General features: G+C 32.9%; 1 protein-coding gene across 2 annotated transcripts in view; it reads right to left on the bottom strand.

Moving 5' to 3' along the window:
• Nucleotides 1-14156, bottom strand: part of LOC143232032 (regulator of G-protein signaling 7-like) — a 98228-nt gene that overhangs the window by 2608 nt on the left and 81464 nt on the right. For both annotated transcript variants that reach the window (XM_076467030.1, XM_076467032.1), the window contains 5 exons: nt 13830-13891; nt 12089-12202; nt 8557-8760; nt 4906-5124; nt 2021-2236 (listed from right to left, as the gene is read on the bottom strand). In XM_076467030.1, coding sequence (XP_076323145.1) covers nt 2021-2236; nt 4906-5124; nt 8557-8760; nt 12089-12202; nt 13830-13891 — 815 coding nt within the window. The remainder of the gene's footprint in view (nt 1-2020; nt 2237-4905; nt 5125-8556; nt 8761-12088; nt 12203-13829; nt 13892-14156) is intronic.

Genomic DNA, 14156 nt, shown 5'->3' with positions numbered 1-14156 from the left:
TCTGATACAACTGTACTGAATTTATACCACCTTCTGATACAACTGTACTGAATTTATACCACCTTCTGATATAACTGTACTGGATTTATACCACCTTCTGATACAACTGTACTGGTTTATACCACCTTCTGATACAACTGTACTGGTTTATACCACCTTCTGATACAACTGTACTGGTTATACCACCTTCTGATACAACTGTACTGGTTTATACCACCTTCTGATACAACTGTACTGAATTTATACCACCTTCTGATACAACTGTACTGAATTTATACCACCTTCTGATACAACTGTACTGGATTTATACCACCTTCTGATACAACTGTACTGAATTTATACCACCTTCTGTTAAAACTGTACTGGATTTATACCACCTTCTGATAAAACTGTACTGAATTTATACCATCTTCTGATATAACTGTAATTCTCTGGTACTTCTTTCAATCTTTCTTAAACATGTACGGCACGGAGACTGCGCTAAAACAACAAAGTATCACACTTTCATTATGTTATGTGACATCATGCTCTACTTACGTAACGGTTGTTTTCTAAAAAACAAACATTCCATGAAATAAAACAACAAACTTACTAGTTAATCATCAATTAAACACACTAATGAAAATCACAACCTAGGAGTTGTGAATCAGACGATTTCTGTTTTTATACTATACTGTTAACTTATATATTATTACAAATGTTAGTTTTAAAGGTATTTCTTCACGATAATAAGACTTTATACAGAAATAAACTTGAACACTAAGTCGTTACTACTTCATCAAATTACTGTTATGTAACTTGTGTTACAAGAATACAATGCTGTTCTTGTAACTGAGACAACGCTTTTACTATAGTTAAGATACGTATATACATACAATTTTAACGATACCCGAGTGGCTGGAAAATATCAGTTTCCTTAGTTTAGCGACAGATTGTACAATAGTACATTACATAGTAGGAATTGTGTTTCACTTACAACTATGAAATTTTAACCTCAATACATGTGTAAGTGTTATACCACAGAGAACTCTCAATCTCGATTTTACACAAAAAGTAACTTTAAGCATGTACTGAAGTGGATAAAGCATCTGCATAGTGGCGGCTGGTTATACTTACACAGTGAAAATAAGGTTGATTGAGAACGAGCTTGTATAAAAAAAAACACCTCTGAATATTTGTGTAACGAAGGTAAAATATGTAAGGATAAATTGAAAGAACACGCTGAAACAATGTTTATATCTTCCATGATCAAACAATGAACAAGGAAAGTTCAAATATAAGTTTACATTAACAGTATAAAGTATTTTCTACTTAATTAAAGGAAAGATTGGATATAAATTTAAAGTAAAATCACATAATTGTTTATTGAATATACAGAGACACAAACAGAATTCAGCAACACGTGTTCAAAGGGTGACAGACAATTCTTGTACTAGAGACCTCATACTTTTGTTTAAAAGTTTTCCTGTTCAACAGTTTATTTTTCTCAGGCTAAAACACCATAGAATTATATATAATGTCATTACTCGCAGTTTGCAGGCATTACCTACATAAATTAGTGGCAGAATGTTACGAACATATCACTTAACCTATCAGTAGGAAAGATCCCGGTCCTTTTCAATATATTGTATTAAATTACTCATTTGTGAAGCAACTTTTCCCTCGAGAATGTACAAGTGAATCCAAAGGAAAATGATTAAAAACAATGTTAACTAAATCGAAATAAATGCCTTAAACTGGTTTCAAAATCAACTCTTTTTCTTTTTCAAGACTATATTACACTCCAAAAACTGTATACATACGAATAATTTCGTGCAGTCGTTAGAAAACAGTAAGATACATGGTATAGGAAATATATATTTATTACTCTTCTAATTTCACTACAGTTACATTTTGAGGTTGTCATCGTAGCTTCTGGCATTAAAAGGCTTCACATTTATATTATTAAATTAACTTATAAGCATATTAAAATCACTAGAATACGTAAAGATAAAAATAAATCTAGCAGTGGCTAGCTTACCTACTACAAGACAACTTATCAGAAGGTGTTTCTAAATCCTGAAGGTCACTCGTACTGTGGGAATGTTTTCCCGTAAAAGGGCGTTCTACACTTGGCTGTCGAATCAAGGTCAGATCCATGGTGCTGTTAGTCATATGTGAACCGCTGTTTCTCCTTTTGCTGGTACCAGCTGCTGGCGAGCTCTTTTTACGTGTTGGAGCACCAAAGTTGAAAAACCTGACAATAATGACGTTAATGTTATTAATTCAACAATAAAACAACGTAAAAAAAGTAGATAAATGGTTCTTATGCGGAAAGTTTCAAACCACAATGTTATCAGTTATTATGATCATTTGGTAACTTTAAACCTAGATCATATGAGAAAGTAACATAAATTCATGACTCGTTAAATGACAGAATTACTGAGCAGCTGGAAGTTACACTTCCAGTGGCTTTTGTTTCAAACAATATCTCGTCACTAGGTGAAGAATCTTAAAAAGGTAAACAATTACAGTCTCAGGTTACGAACGACTCAAACTTGCTTGATGAACCAACTCAATAATTGTACACAGTCTAAATGCATATATTTAAAAATAGCTGGCGTGGGTTGAGAACATTTTTTTATGTAGAGGAGCAAACAACGTTTCGACCTTCTTCGGTCATCGTCAGGTTCACAAAGAAAGAAACACATCAAGACAGAAAGCAAAATCAACTTAACAAAAGTAAATATATCCCACGAATTAAAAAATCAAGAAACCATATACTGCTGTATACCATATATTCCCGACATAAGCAGAAAAATAACCAACATTTGGACAAACCTAGTAACAAAATATGACATTCCAGTTAATACTAAATTTATTCAAAAACCAGGCACAAAACTAAGGTCTTTGCTATGTAAACACTACACTAACAAACACCACACCAACATTATTTATAAAATACAATGTGATAACTGCCACGACTTCTATATTGGAGAAACAAGTAGAAGAATGGTAACCAGGTTCAAAGAACACAAAAAGTCACCTTTACACGTTTTCGATCACTGCAAATCAAATAAACATAGCATAACCCGAAAAACACCCAACTACTAACTGAAGAAACAAACATAAACAAACGCAAAATTAAAGAAAACCAAAATAAACCAATACAAAGGAACACCTTTATACCTATATTAATAAATATAATCGAACATCTAAGCACGCCCTCTACATTCCCACACTCAGTTACACAACCGCCTTCAAACGGTCAGTTACCTCTTTCTTTCTTTGTGAACCTGATGATGACGGAAGAAGGTCGAAACGTTGTTCGCTCTTCTACATAAAGTTTTCTTTGCCCATACCAGCCGTCTTTATATATATATATTTTTTCTACAAGTGGGTTTTCTCGTCATCACGGATTAGTCTAAATGCATTAACTTTGGTTTGGTAGTTGTTAAACTCAAAGCTACACAATGGATAATATGTGCTCTGACCATTACGGGTATAAAAACTCGATTTTTAGTGTCATAACCATACAGGCTTACCACTGAGCCACTAGAGGGGGAATGTATTAACATATACTTAACTGAATTTTATAAGTTTTTAAGATCAGCACTGTCAAATTTACAAAACGTCCTTAACTCTAAGGTACCTCAGTATGCTAGTTAAAAATGACTAAATACAATTACTTACTTTAAAATGATGTGGCTATCTGCATTTATCTCATGTAAAGCACATTTGAATTATAAATAACATCTTTAGCTGAAAATAACTGAACATGTGGGTTGTTCTCAAGTTTAAGGATGATACAGTAGTCTGTACAAATAAGTATGACATGTGGGCCCATCTTCCTTAAATTTGCATAATAGAAATGATTATTGGCTCCATTACTGAAGGTATGCAGAGATCACATTTTCACCAGTGTGTGTTTGTCAAAAAGATTTCTTGAAAACAGATTAATCAATCTGGATGAAAGTTGATACACATTTGTAATGCTATGTGACTTAGTTTTTGGAGGGCCTAGATCAAAGGTCAGAGCAAGGTCGCGAAAATCCAAAAAACTCCATTCCTGTTAAGATTGGAATCGATATTTTTCACACTATCTTTGCTCTATAACTCAATTAAATATGTTCTGCCAAAATGGTTCGTGTCGGTTAATAACGACGGACATACAGACAGATCTTCATCTTTTTTAAAGTGTGAATATGGATAAACGCTGCTTGACGGAAGTATATGTTTCACTGAAAGACCCTCTAGATAACGTAGGTAACCTACATTTGTGAAATAAAGTACTAGGAACATTTCTCTGTTTTAATGGCCTGATTATTAGGATGGTCGACTTACAAGTTGCGGGTCGCGGGTTTGAATCTCCTTCATGGAATATATTCGCTCTTTTAGCACTGGAGGGGTTATTATGTTTCACTCAATACCACCATTTGTTTGTAAACGAATAGCTCAAGAGTTAGGTGGTAATGACTAGTTACTTTCCCTGTAGTCTATCACTATTTAAATTGAAATACACAAAGAAGCTAAAGCGATCCTAGTTTATTTTACGTCATGTTGTTTGTGTACTGTGACATGATCTGAAATTACCAAAATTTCATATGAACTATGACTTATTATTCAACTAAGCTTCAGTTTTGGTGTATGTCGAAATAACGTTGAGTTGTTGACCTTCTTTTTTTTTATCCCATTAACTCATGGTATCGACATTTAATCATGGTGTATTGTACTACATAACAGAATCAGGGTAAAGTAGTATTGTGTAAAATTACTTTGTTTAAATTTGCCTTACAAACGTAGTTTTGTTGCATGCTGAAAACTTGGCCCAGTGACGATTTTTTATTTTAATGATGTAAACTTGAAAGGAATAAAAGGTTTTTTTTATTTTCTAAAGTTCCTGATACTAAATAATTAATATTTTACTTCTTCTTCTGTGCCGTTTGTTGGGCGTTTCTGATGAGATTTTTGTAATGTTCAGATCGAAGAAAGCGGGGATAGGAGTCTTTCTTCATCAGTGAGAAAACGTGCTCCTGAGCAGCGTCGAATGTGTAGCGAGACGGGTTCTTCACGAGCTCTTGGGTCACCTCCACTGTTTTGCTGTCCAAGTTCACTTCACAGGGAGCACCAGATGCCAAGAATTCTCTGAAAAACAGTTTTCAAATTATGAATATCGAATGTAGTTCATCTGCGTTTCTTCCGTAAATGTTCAAACCCTTAAAAATAAATTTAACGTACAATCAAGCTGCAGTTGGTTGATTTCTGCTGATTTATTTTCAAACCTGTAGAAAATTGTATCTGATGTAACAAAGAAAAACAACAACAAAAATTAGAAAAGGTTTCAACACTATGAATTTTCTATTTATTATTTTTCACTATCAGCAATCAATAGTCACTAAAATGAGTAATCATTAACTGATAATATTACATTAAGTACAGTGTAATGACATTCAAGGAATCACACACTTTTAAAAGAGAAACTGAGTGACAATAGAACATTAATGTTCTGAAGGCATGAAATGACTAACTGTATTGGATATTAAGTCGTCCCCATTGAAGAACTTACATATAAAGGTGAATTAATATGTGCAGTGAAATGAATTTCGTAATAATTAGGTATTAACACGTGCAATGAATGAATAAAGTGTTCATAGCGTATTAACGTATGCGCAGTAGAAATGAGTAATCAGATATCAAAATTAGGTACACTGGAATACAATAAGTAATGGGAAAGTAACAAACTGGTAACAATTTACACATCCAATGACCTTTGTTCTGGAAATTCCCGTGAATTGCATTTATACGGTTTAAACGTCCTGAAACCTATCTTGGAACTGTAAGCCAAACAATCTGTATAGAATTGGAATCGCAAAAGCGGCTCGAGAACCAAGTGTTCGCAAGTTTCTCTTGATACACGTGATAAAAAGGTACACCAACTGACAAAGTTGCACGAGAAGTGTCTGACATGTGACAAATGAAGTATTGCTAACAATGGGCAAGACAGTTAAGCTCCTGCAACAAAGTCTGGGCGATTTATTATCTGGTGATACAAGATTTTGAAAATGTATAGAACATATCGCAAGTATTTTTTCCAATCGATTTATGTTGTTCGCAGACTACAACAGATACAATGTTGAGTTAAATATCTGGGGAGATGAGAAAAATGCAGTGAGTTTGACATGTTGGAACCACTAAACTAGAGGAAATAACATATTTATTTCGACTGGACATCAATAAAATATGGCTTTATCAAGCCACATCCAAGTCAACTAAAAAGTTAAATTCACAAAAAAAAAGTTCAAACAAGTACTCCAGTTAGAGTGTTCGCAGTTACCAGATACATCTCCCACTGACATCTGTGTTTTTAGGCTGCTTAAATGGACCATGTGTAATTGTTGTCCATTGAACTTTTCAAAGCACGAAAAAAGAAGGAAATAACATTGAGTTTAGTGTATTACACAAAAACTTCCTTGTGTGAAAGTTGTACTGCTAATAAACCTTTAATACAAAAGGATTTTAGTCTTTAAATTTGAATACTTCGTTAAAAAATGTGTTGAAACAACACAAACACGTCTGATACTTGAATGATTATGATACAATGATTGTGGGCTAACAAAACAGAATACTAATGTGCTGGATAATCCACAGTCGTTATATTGAATGTTTTCCAATCTACACACAAATAAGAGCTGAAGCATTTCGTAACATAAAAGTTAAACGCCGCCTAAAAAGAGTATTTAAAAACTTACTTCAGGCAAACAGCTAATTGTTTCACCATTTGATAATGGCATAGTAATAAATCTGCAAACTTATAACGCTATAAATCGTGTCTTGATACCCGTGATGGGCACAGAACAGATAGCCCATTGTGTACATTTGTGTTTAACTACAAACAAACAAACAAACCACGTGCTACTCCTAAACGGTTCATACAGAAATTCATCATGAAAATGTGACTTCGCAACACAATAATACATTAACATAAAAACAATTTTGAATTAAAAACTGGATATTATTTGTGTTTTAAGAAAACACAAAACTTTTCTTTTTATATCACTAAAACAAACAATTATTCTACAGTTTGAGGGCCATGCTTTGTGTTAACTTATAACTTTTCTTACAGTGTAATATTTAACCTATAATGTAAAACACAGTAATTCACACATGTCGAACACCAGTTATTTGGGGCTTGTAGCTACAAATAACAGTACATTCCTTCGTCAGTTTCGCAGGGAATAACTTGTGATTACATTTCATATTCATTTTACTTGGTTGTTATCCACGTATGCTAAATATAACTTAATTAGTCTACAGGGTGGCCCGTAAGTCCCTACCCATCTATATGTTATTATATTATATTCAATAATACTAATGATGAGTTGAAGGCAGCTGTTACCGCGGCATTTGGAACAATAACCCCTGCTATGTTGAGGAAAACGTCTCACAGAACATGGCGTCGCATAATATTATGCAGCGAGAATGAGGGGCAGACAGCACACAGATACACTGGATACACAAGATATATGGATGGGTAGGGAGTTATGGGCCACCCTGTATTATAACATTCTAGACTCAAATATACAGTGTGAGAATAAGATTATGTTAAAAACATTTGGAGATTAAGGAAATTCTAGACAAAATTATGATATGATCCCTTATCAGGCAGGCGGTAGCAATACCAATGTAGGGGTGGCTCGGATTGTTCATCAAAATGTGTTTTAAATATTTCTTCACTAGGTCATCAAAGCTTTACAATACTACACAGTGTTTCCTTTTATAACAACGTAGTTATGTGATAGAATTACACTTCTGAAAGTGTCTATAAATATCATAGCAAAAAGTTTGATTTTTTATTCTTTCTTCTGTTTCTGTTCTATTACATGGCAACTCAAAAACCAAAACAATGGTATCAACCAATCTTATTGAAGTGACATAGTTTCAAGTACAGTATCTGCTTTTTATAAGTTTATTAATAAGTAGTAATTAAAAAACAAAATATAGTGTAAACAATGCAATTATTACTCTTTCAAGTTAAGTTTCTTACAGCAATTTGGTGTTACTTCAAAAACTTAAATACAGAGTGAAACTGAAAGTAACAGCCAATAATAGATAAACAATGAGTATTACAGTTAGAACATCATTGAATTTAAAACTTGGTTAAATACAACCTTCCCATGTGTACTGAAACACTGCATTAAAAATATATTAAAAATATTTTTGCACAAGAAAGTAAATGTAGAGATGGCTAAAATAAACCCTCCAAAACCTATGTAAACAAAATAGTAGGTATGGCAACTTGCATCATCCCTACATAATAGAATAGGCAAGAATAACAATATATATAACCATTTAATCACCACTGAGTTTACTATTTTCGTCTATTAACATTCTTTTACACTGTGTGCCTGTGTTATTATGTAGGAATGATGCAAATGCCATCTCTACTATTTTGTTTGTATTGTTTTTGAAGAACTGATATTAGCCATCTACACATTTAGTTCCTATCTTCACTTGTTTAATACAGAACAATACCATTATAGTAAGAGGGCCACTGAAAGAAACAAATTTCTACTTTACTCGTAAATGTCTTTCACCCTGTCAGCAACACCAGTCTGAGAACCATGTTTTAAGCCTTGCACAGCTTTCCAAAAACGAATATTTTCAAAGCTATATTCTTTCCGCAGGTACACTTCGAATTCCACAACACCTGTTGGGTCAGATAACAGCTCTTCCAATGAAATCGACCACCGTTTAACTCGCTTCTCAGTTGGTATTTCAACCCTAGAAAAAGAGTAAAAAAAACGACTGATGTAATTTATATTGAATTTAATCACATAAACTTAGTAACAGAAATATATCTGTTTGGGTTGCTCATATCTTACAGCTACCCTACTGATGAGGCAATTAATTCTAATCTTTATAAGTAGCAACATAAGTTATACTCATCAGTAGATTTTTAGTCCTGCTCTGAACAGACAGTTTGCTCTGATTGGAAGTTAAAAGTGATTATGAAGATTCAAACTGGCATTCATTAGGCTAACTTGTAAACTTGAAAGATCTAACAATAATGCAGTTATGAAATAACTGATTTTGGTTCCTATTTTTGAAATTAAGATTCAAAGAGAAACACATTTGAAAATCTGCTTATCCACATTTTTCTGTCCAGAGCCAAGAGTTGAATGGAAAAATTACAGAATTACCAAAAACGTTTATAATACATGAGGAAAGATTGACTGAAAATGTAAATATTAACAGAAAAGATTTCTTAAAATACATTTAGAGTACACAAAATATTAGGATTAGGGTGGAGTCATTTAACGAATGATAAAGGAAAGCTCATTCATGATGATTATGAGATGGTTGTGTTAATAAATTCTACTTTTTTTTCAAGTCACTTTTTACTAGTAAAGATTTAAACAATATTCCTTATCCTGAACAGTTACTAGATGGAAACATGATAGTACAAGATGATCACATCACTCTGAATTTATTAACACAAAATTGGGAGGTTTAAAAGAATGATACGTCACATGGCTTACATAATATTTCCTCAAGGGTTTTGAAGATTAACAGCAAGACATGTGAATGGCTTGCTATTATTTATTTATTTTTTAATTAGTCCTTGAATAGTGTACAGGTGCTAAAGGATTGGAAGTTAGCTAATGTTATTTCTTTTTTCCATGGGAAGCAATAACATTATTCTGGTAATTATAAGCCTAATAGTCCTAAATCATGGTGACAAAAAGTTTTTAAGAGTCTTATAACAGATAGTTTGCAAAGTCATCTGATTAAGTCAGAAATTTTGTTGGAGGGTTAGCATGGTTTCTCTAGAGAAAAATCATGCCTTACTACTCTTTTGTTATTTTTTGAAGTGATTACTGCTTATGTTGATGAAGGTAAAGTTTTAACTTGGTGTATCTGGATTTTCGGAAATCATTTGATAAGGGTCTCATACAAATATTGTTAATATTAGCTCTATAGGTGTGGGAGATAAGCTAGTCCAATAGACAGAAAAGTCACTATGTGGAAAAAAACAGAGGATTGTTATAAATGGAGTCTGGCCAAACTGGATAATGTCACGAGTGGGATTCTTCAGGTCTCCTTGTTAGAACCTTTGTAATTTTTAACTGACGAAAATGACAAAGATGAAGGAATGCTCAAAACACTACTTAAGTTAACTGATGGTATTAAGGTTTTAGCATCAGGGATTGTAAGAAGGATGTTGTTGCTTTAACACAAAATGTAACTGGTTTGTTGAGTTGGCAGATAAATAGATGCATTTTAATTATAATAAATGAAAAGTAATGCATGTGGTTTAATACAATTTAAATTATAAGCATAATTTGATGAATAAAATGTTAATGGTGTTATAAAAGTAAAGGATCCTGATATTTTAGTTGATCAGTCTCTTAAGCCATCTAAGCAGTGTGCTGTTGCTTGTGGTAGGACAAACATAATTTTAGACTGTATCTACAAAATTATTGAATATAAGCATAAAGGCTTACAAGTTACAAACACTGGTTAAGGCTCATTCGATGTATTGTGTTCAGTCTTAGGCGCTTTACCTTAAAAAGGTCAAAACTGTTGGAAAGGGTTCAAAGAAGGGCTACTAGGGTGATTCCTGGGTTGGGTTGAAATAATTTTATATGAAGGCAAGTTAAGATCTCTCCATTTGTTTTTTCTTGAAGAAGGAAAAACTAGAAGGGACTTGAATGAGATGTTTAAGACTGTTAAGGGAATTAATAGTGTTGGTTCATTCTATTTGTCATACTTCATTGTGAGAATATTAGGACTAGGAGACACAAATGTAAATTATGGCAGGATGGAAGTTGCCTAGAATTAAAACAGTTTTAGTTTACAAATAGGGTAGTTACCAAGTGGAAATGGATTTTCTTCAAATGTAATGGATAAAATGAATTTAAAGGAGTTAAAAGTGAAAGCTGTTGCTACTGTTCTTAACAAACATTAGTTGTCCATGTTTTAGGGCATCAGTTTCATACTGAACACTTAACGACATAACATAAAAGTTATGGACAAAACGTGACGACTTTAAACACAAGCAGCTAATGATTTTTCGAACAGTGATAAATTTGTCTTACTATTTCACTGTGAACTTCAATATCTGTTGTTCATAGAAGCATGCAAGTGACATATTCTTTAAAAAAAAACTGAACAATTGGTTACTAATTAATGACGAATTTTCCACTGATGAGAGAAAACACAGAAACAGTTGAAGTTTCTTTAGAAGAATCTTAATGTTTTCTGACTTTAGAACTGAGATACATTACTTGAGTAGCCCAAAACATCTCTTAGACTAATTGGGCTATGTAACTAAACATATTTAGGCTTAATAATCGTCGTTTTGTCCCAAAATTTATTCGAAACTAAGATGAATTTTCTACAAAAGGGTCCTTTTATTTTTTAAACTCATATCTTTTTAATATCATTGGTTTGTTTTTTTTTGTTTTTGAATTTCGCACAAAGCTACTCGAGGGCTACCTGTGCTAGCCGTCCCTAATTTAGCAGTGTAAGACTAGAGGGAAGGCAGCTAGTCATCACCACCCACCGCCAACTCTTGGGCTACTCTTTTACCAACGAATAGTGGGATTGATCATCACATTATACGCCCCCACGGCTGGGAGGCCGAGCAAGTTTAGCGCGACGGGGGCGCGAACCCGCGACCCTCGGATTACGAGTCTCACGCCTAACGCGCTTGGCCATGCCGGGCCTAAATATCATTGGAATAATTTTACATGAAATTCGAGAAGTATTCAAATAAGATTAGTTCCAAATATTGCATACAGAAATATGGGCCACTCAAAGCTTTTATTAACATATTCACCAACTGGTATTTGAAAAGTGAATTTGAACACTTTCCAAGAACAATAATATAAATTACTAAAATATAAGACGAAACAGTGGAACATTACATTCCTTATGAACTGGATTATTTAAAATATCGAGAATGTCTTTAGAAAAATATGAAATGATTTATGACTTGCATTATTTATCATATACTACGCTTAACTCACATTAGGCCTCTTACGTTTCAAAGACCTCTATATATGCTAGACATTAGCACTTAATGTTCAATTGATAAAGCTCTTACAAATCATTGTTTAGATTCCAAAGTGTGGTGTCGTCAGATATCCAAGGATTTGATGGCTGAGCACCCGATATAAATGGATCGAAATCAGCATATTCCTTGTACCGATGAATTAAACTATGAAGAAAATATCAAAATTCCTTGAAAACAAATTCCTGAATGAATTCTTATGCATCATAAAAGTGAAATATCGCAAAAGTACAAGAAAATACATTTTCTATCACTTCTTCCAGTTAAATAAGATTTGAACATGTTATTAGTACAAAAGAAAAGAAAAATTATTTTTTGCCTTTGATTTTATTAATAATGAATATTAAATACATACTTTTTAATGAAAAAATACTTAATTGGTGAAAATAGGAGCTGCATGAAAAATGTCAAATAAAACGTTCAAGGCTCACTGTTGATATATTTGAGACTGAAGTAACAACCACATACTAAGTATCAAATAACCCTGTGGAAACGGTTCATTAGTCTTTTTAATACGGATCTAATGAAACTAAAAATGTTATGTTCAAGTTAAGTAAAATTAATCTATACAATACATCATACACACCAGTTAATATTCTGAAACATTACAGTACTTCGAACATCACAACTCGAGTGATATCAAACACTTGAGTCACAGCACTAAGTGGCACTTGAAGTGCCATCTAAAACATCTCCAACAAATACTTAATTTCACGACCACTATATGTCACATAGTAAACAAATAATTACCTAATTTCCAAAAGTAACAAGTCATGTCTTAAATAAATGTTTCATAATCATAACTATGCACTAGCAAGTGGTATATCACACCTCAGCTACACAATTAAGAGATGACTCCCCACGAAGCACAGGTTAAATTTTGAATAAATAATTTTTGGCTGGTCTTTATTTGATGGCATGGTCTAAAAACAAACAAAAATCCAGGTTATATTCTTGTTGTTGGTTTATAAAACATAGCCCAATGCACTTGTTTGTTTTGTTTTGAATTTAGTGCAAAGCTATTCAAGGGCTATCTGCATTAGCCATCTGTAATTTAGCAATGTAAGACTAGAGGGAAGGGAGCTAGTCATCACCACCCACCGCCAGCTCTTGGGCTACTCTTTTACCAATGTATAGTGGGATTGACTGCCACATTATAATGCTCCCATGGCTGAAAGGGCGATTACGGGTCGAGTGCTTTAGCCATCTGGCCATGCCAGGCCCCATTGCACTTGACAACAACCAAATATATTTGTTAATAGTTAACTCCAACTATCCATTTATGGCATCTTAGACAAAATGATTTGTAATCGTTTCTTAACTTTTCACTTTCGTTTTAGTACATTTTGCCACCCAGTAATTCAGGGGCAAATCTCATGGCTTATCATGTTAAAATCGGGTTCCAATACCCACGGTGGGCAGAGTATATAGTTCATTTCATAGCTTTGTGCTGATCAAATAAATAGACAAATAACTATTTTGGAATAATTAATTTTCCAGAAAAAGTATCACAGATACAATTACAGTACATATTTCTAGATAAGAAAAACGTAAAATGTCTTCTTTAAAATAACAACAGTGTACTTAAATGAAAAACAACACATTCTTTAAAATAACAACAGTGTACTTAAATGATAATTAACGTGTGCACATAATAAACATTTGAAATGTTTGACACAGTAATAGTTGATTTGTTAGAAATATGCATTTTATAGAGTAAGTCCTTGATTGAATTTTTGAAAAATAAGGTTTACAGTGAAAAAGAAAACCTAACCTCTCAACAACTTGACGAAGTCTTGTTCTGGGTTTACAGATATACTGCTTGAGGAATTCAATCTATGAAAAGAAAAATCAGTTTATTAATAATGAAAAAAGAATAGCAGTCATGGTGTGACTGAACTGAAAAACAAGTCATAATAAATATATAACAAGTAAGTTAAGAATTATAACAATTATACTCAAATAACAAACTAGTATGGTATACGATGGAATAATTAATCACAGAAATATTTCTTAGAAGCTACTTGTTTAGACTAAAATTATATATAATGTATTAGAACATATGACATTTAGTTCCATATAGATATATATGTACTATTTT

Source organism: Tachypleus tridentatus, chromosome 11, assembly GCF_004210375.1.
Source record: "Tachypleus tridentatus isolate NWPU-2018 chromosome 11, ASM421037v1, whole genome shotgun sequence".
NCBI classification, from domain to species: domain Eukaryota; kingdom Metazoa; phylum Arthropoda; class Merostomata; order Xiphosura; family Limulidae; genus Tachypleus; species Tachypleus tridentatus.
Note: the sequence above shows the minus strand (reverse complement) of the source record. Positions and strands in the feature narration are given on the sequence as shown.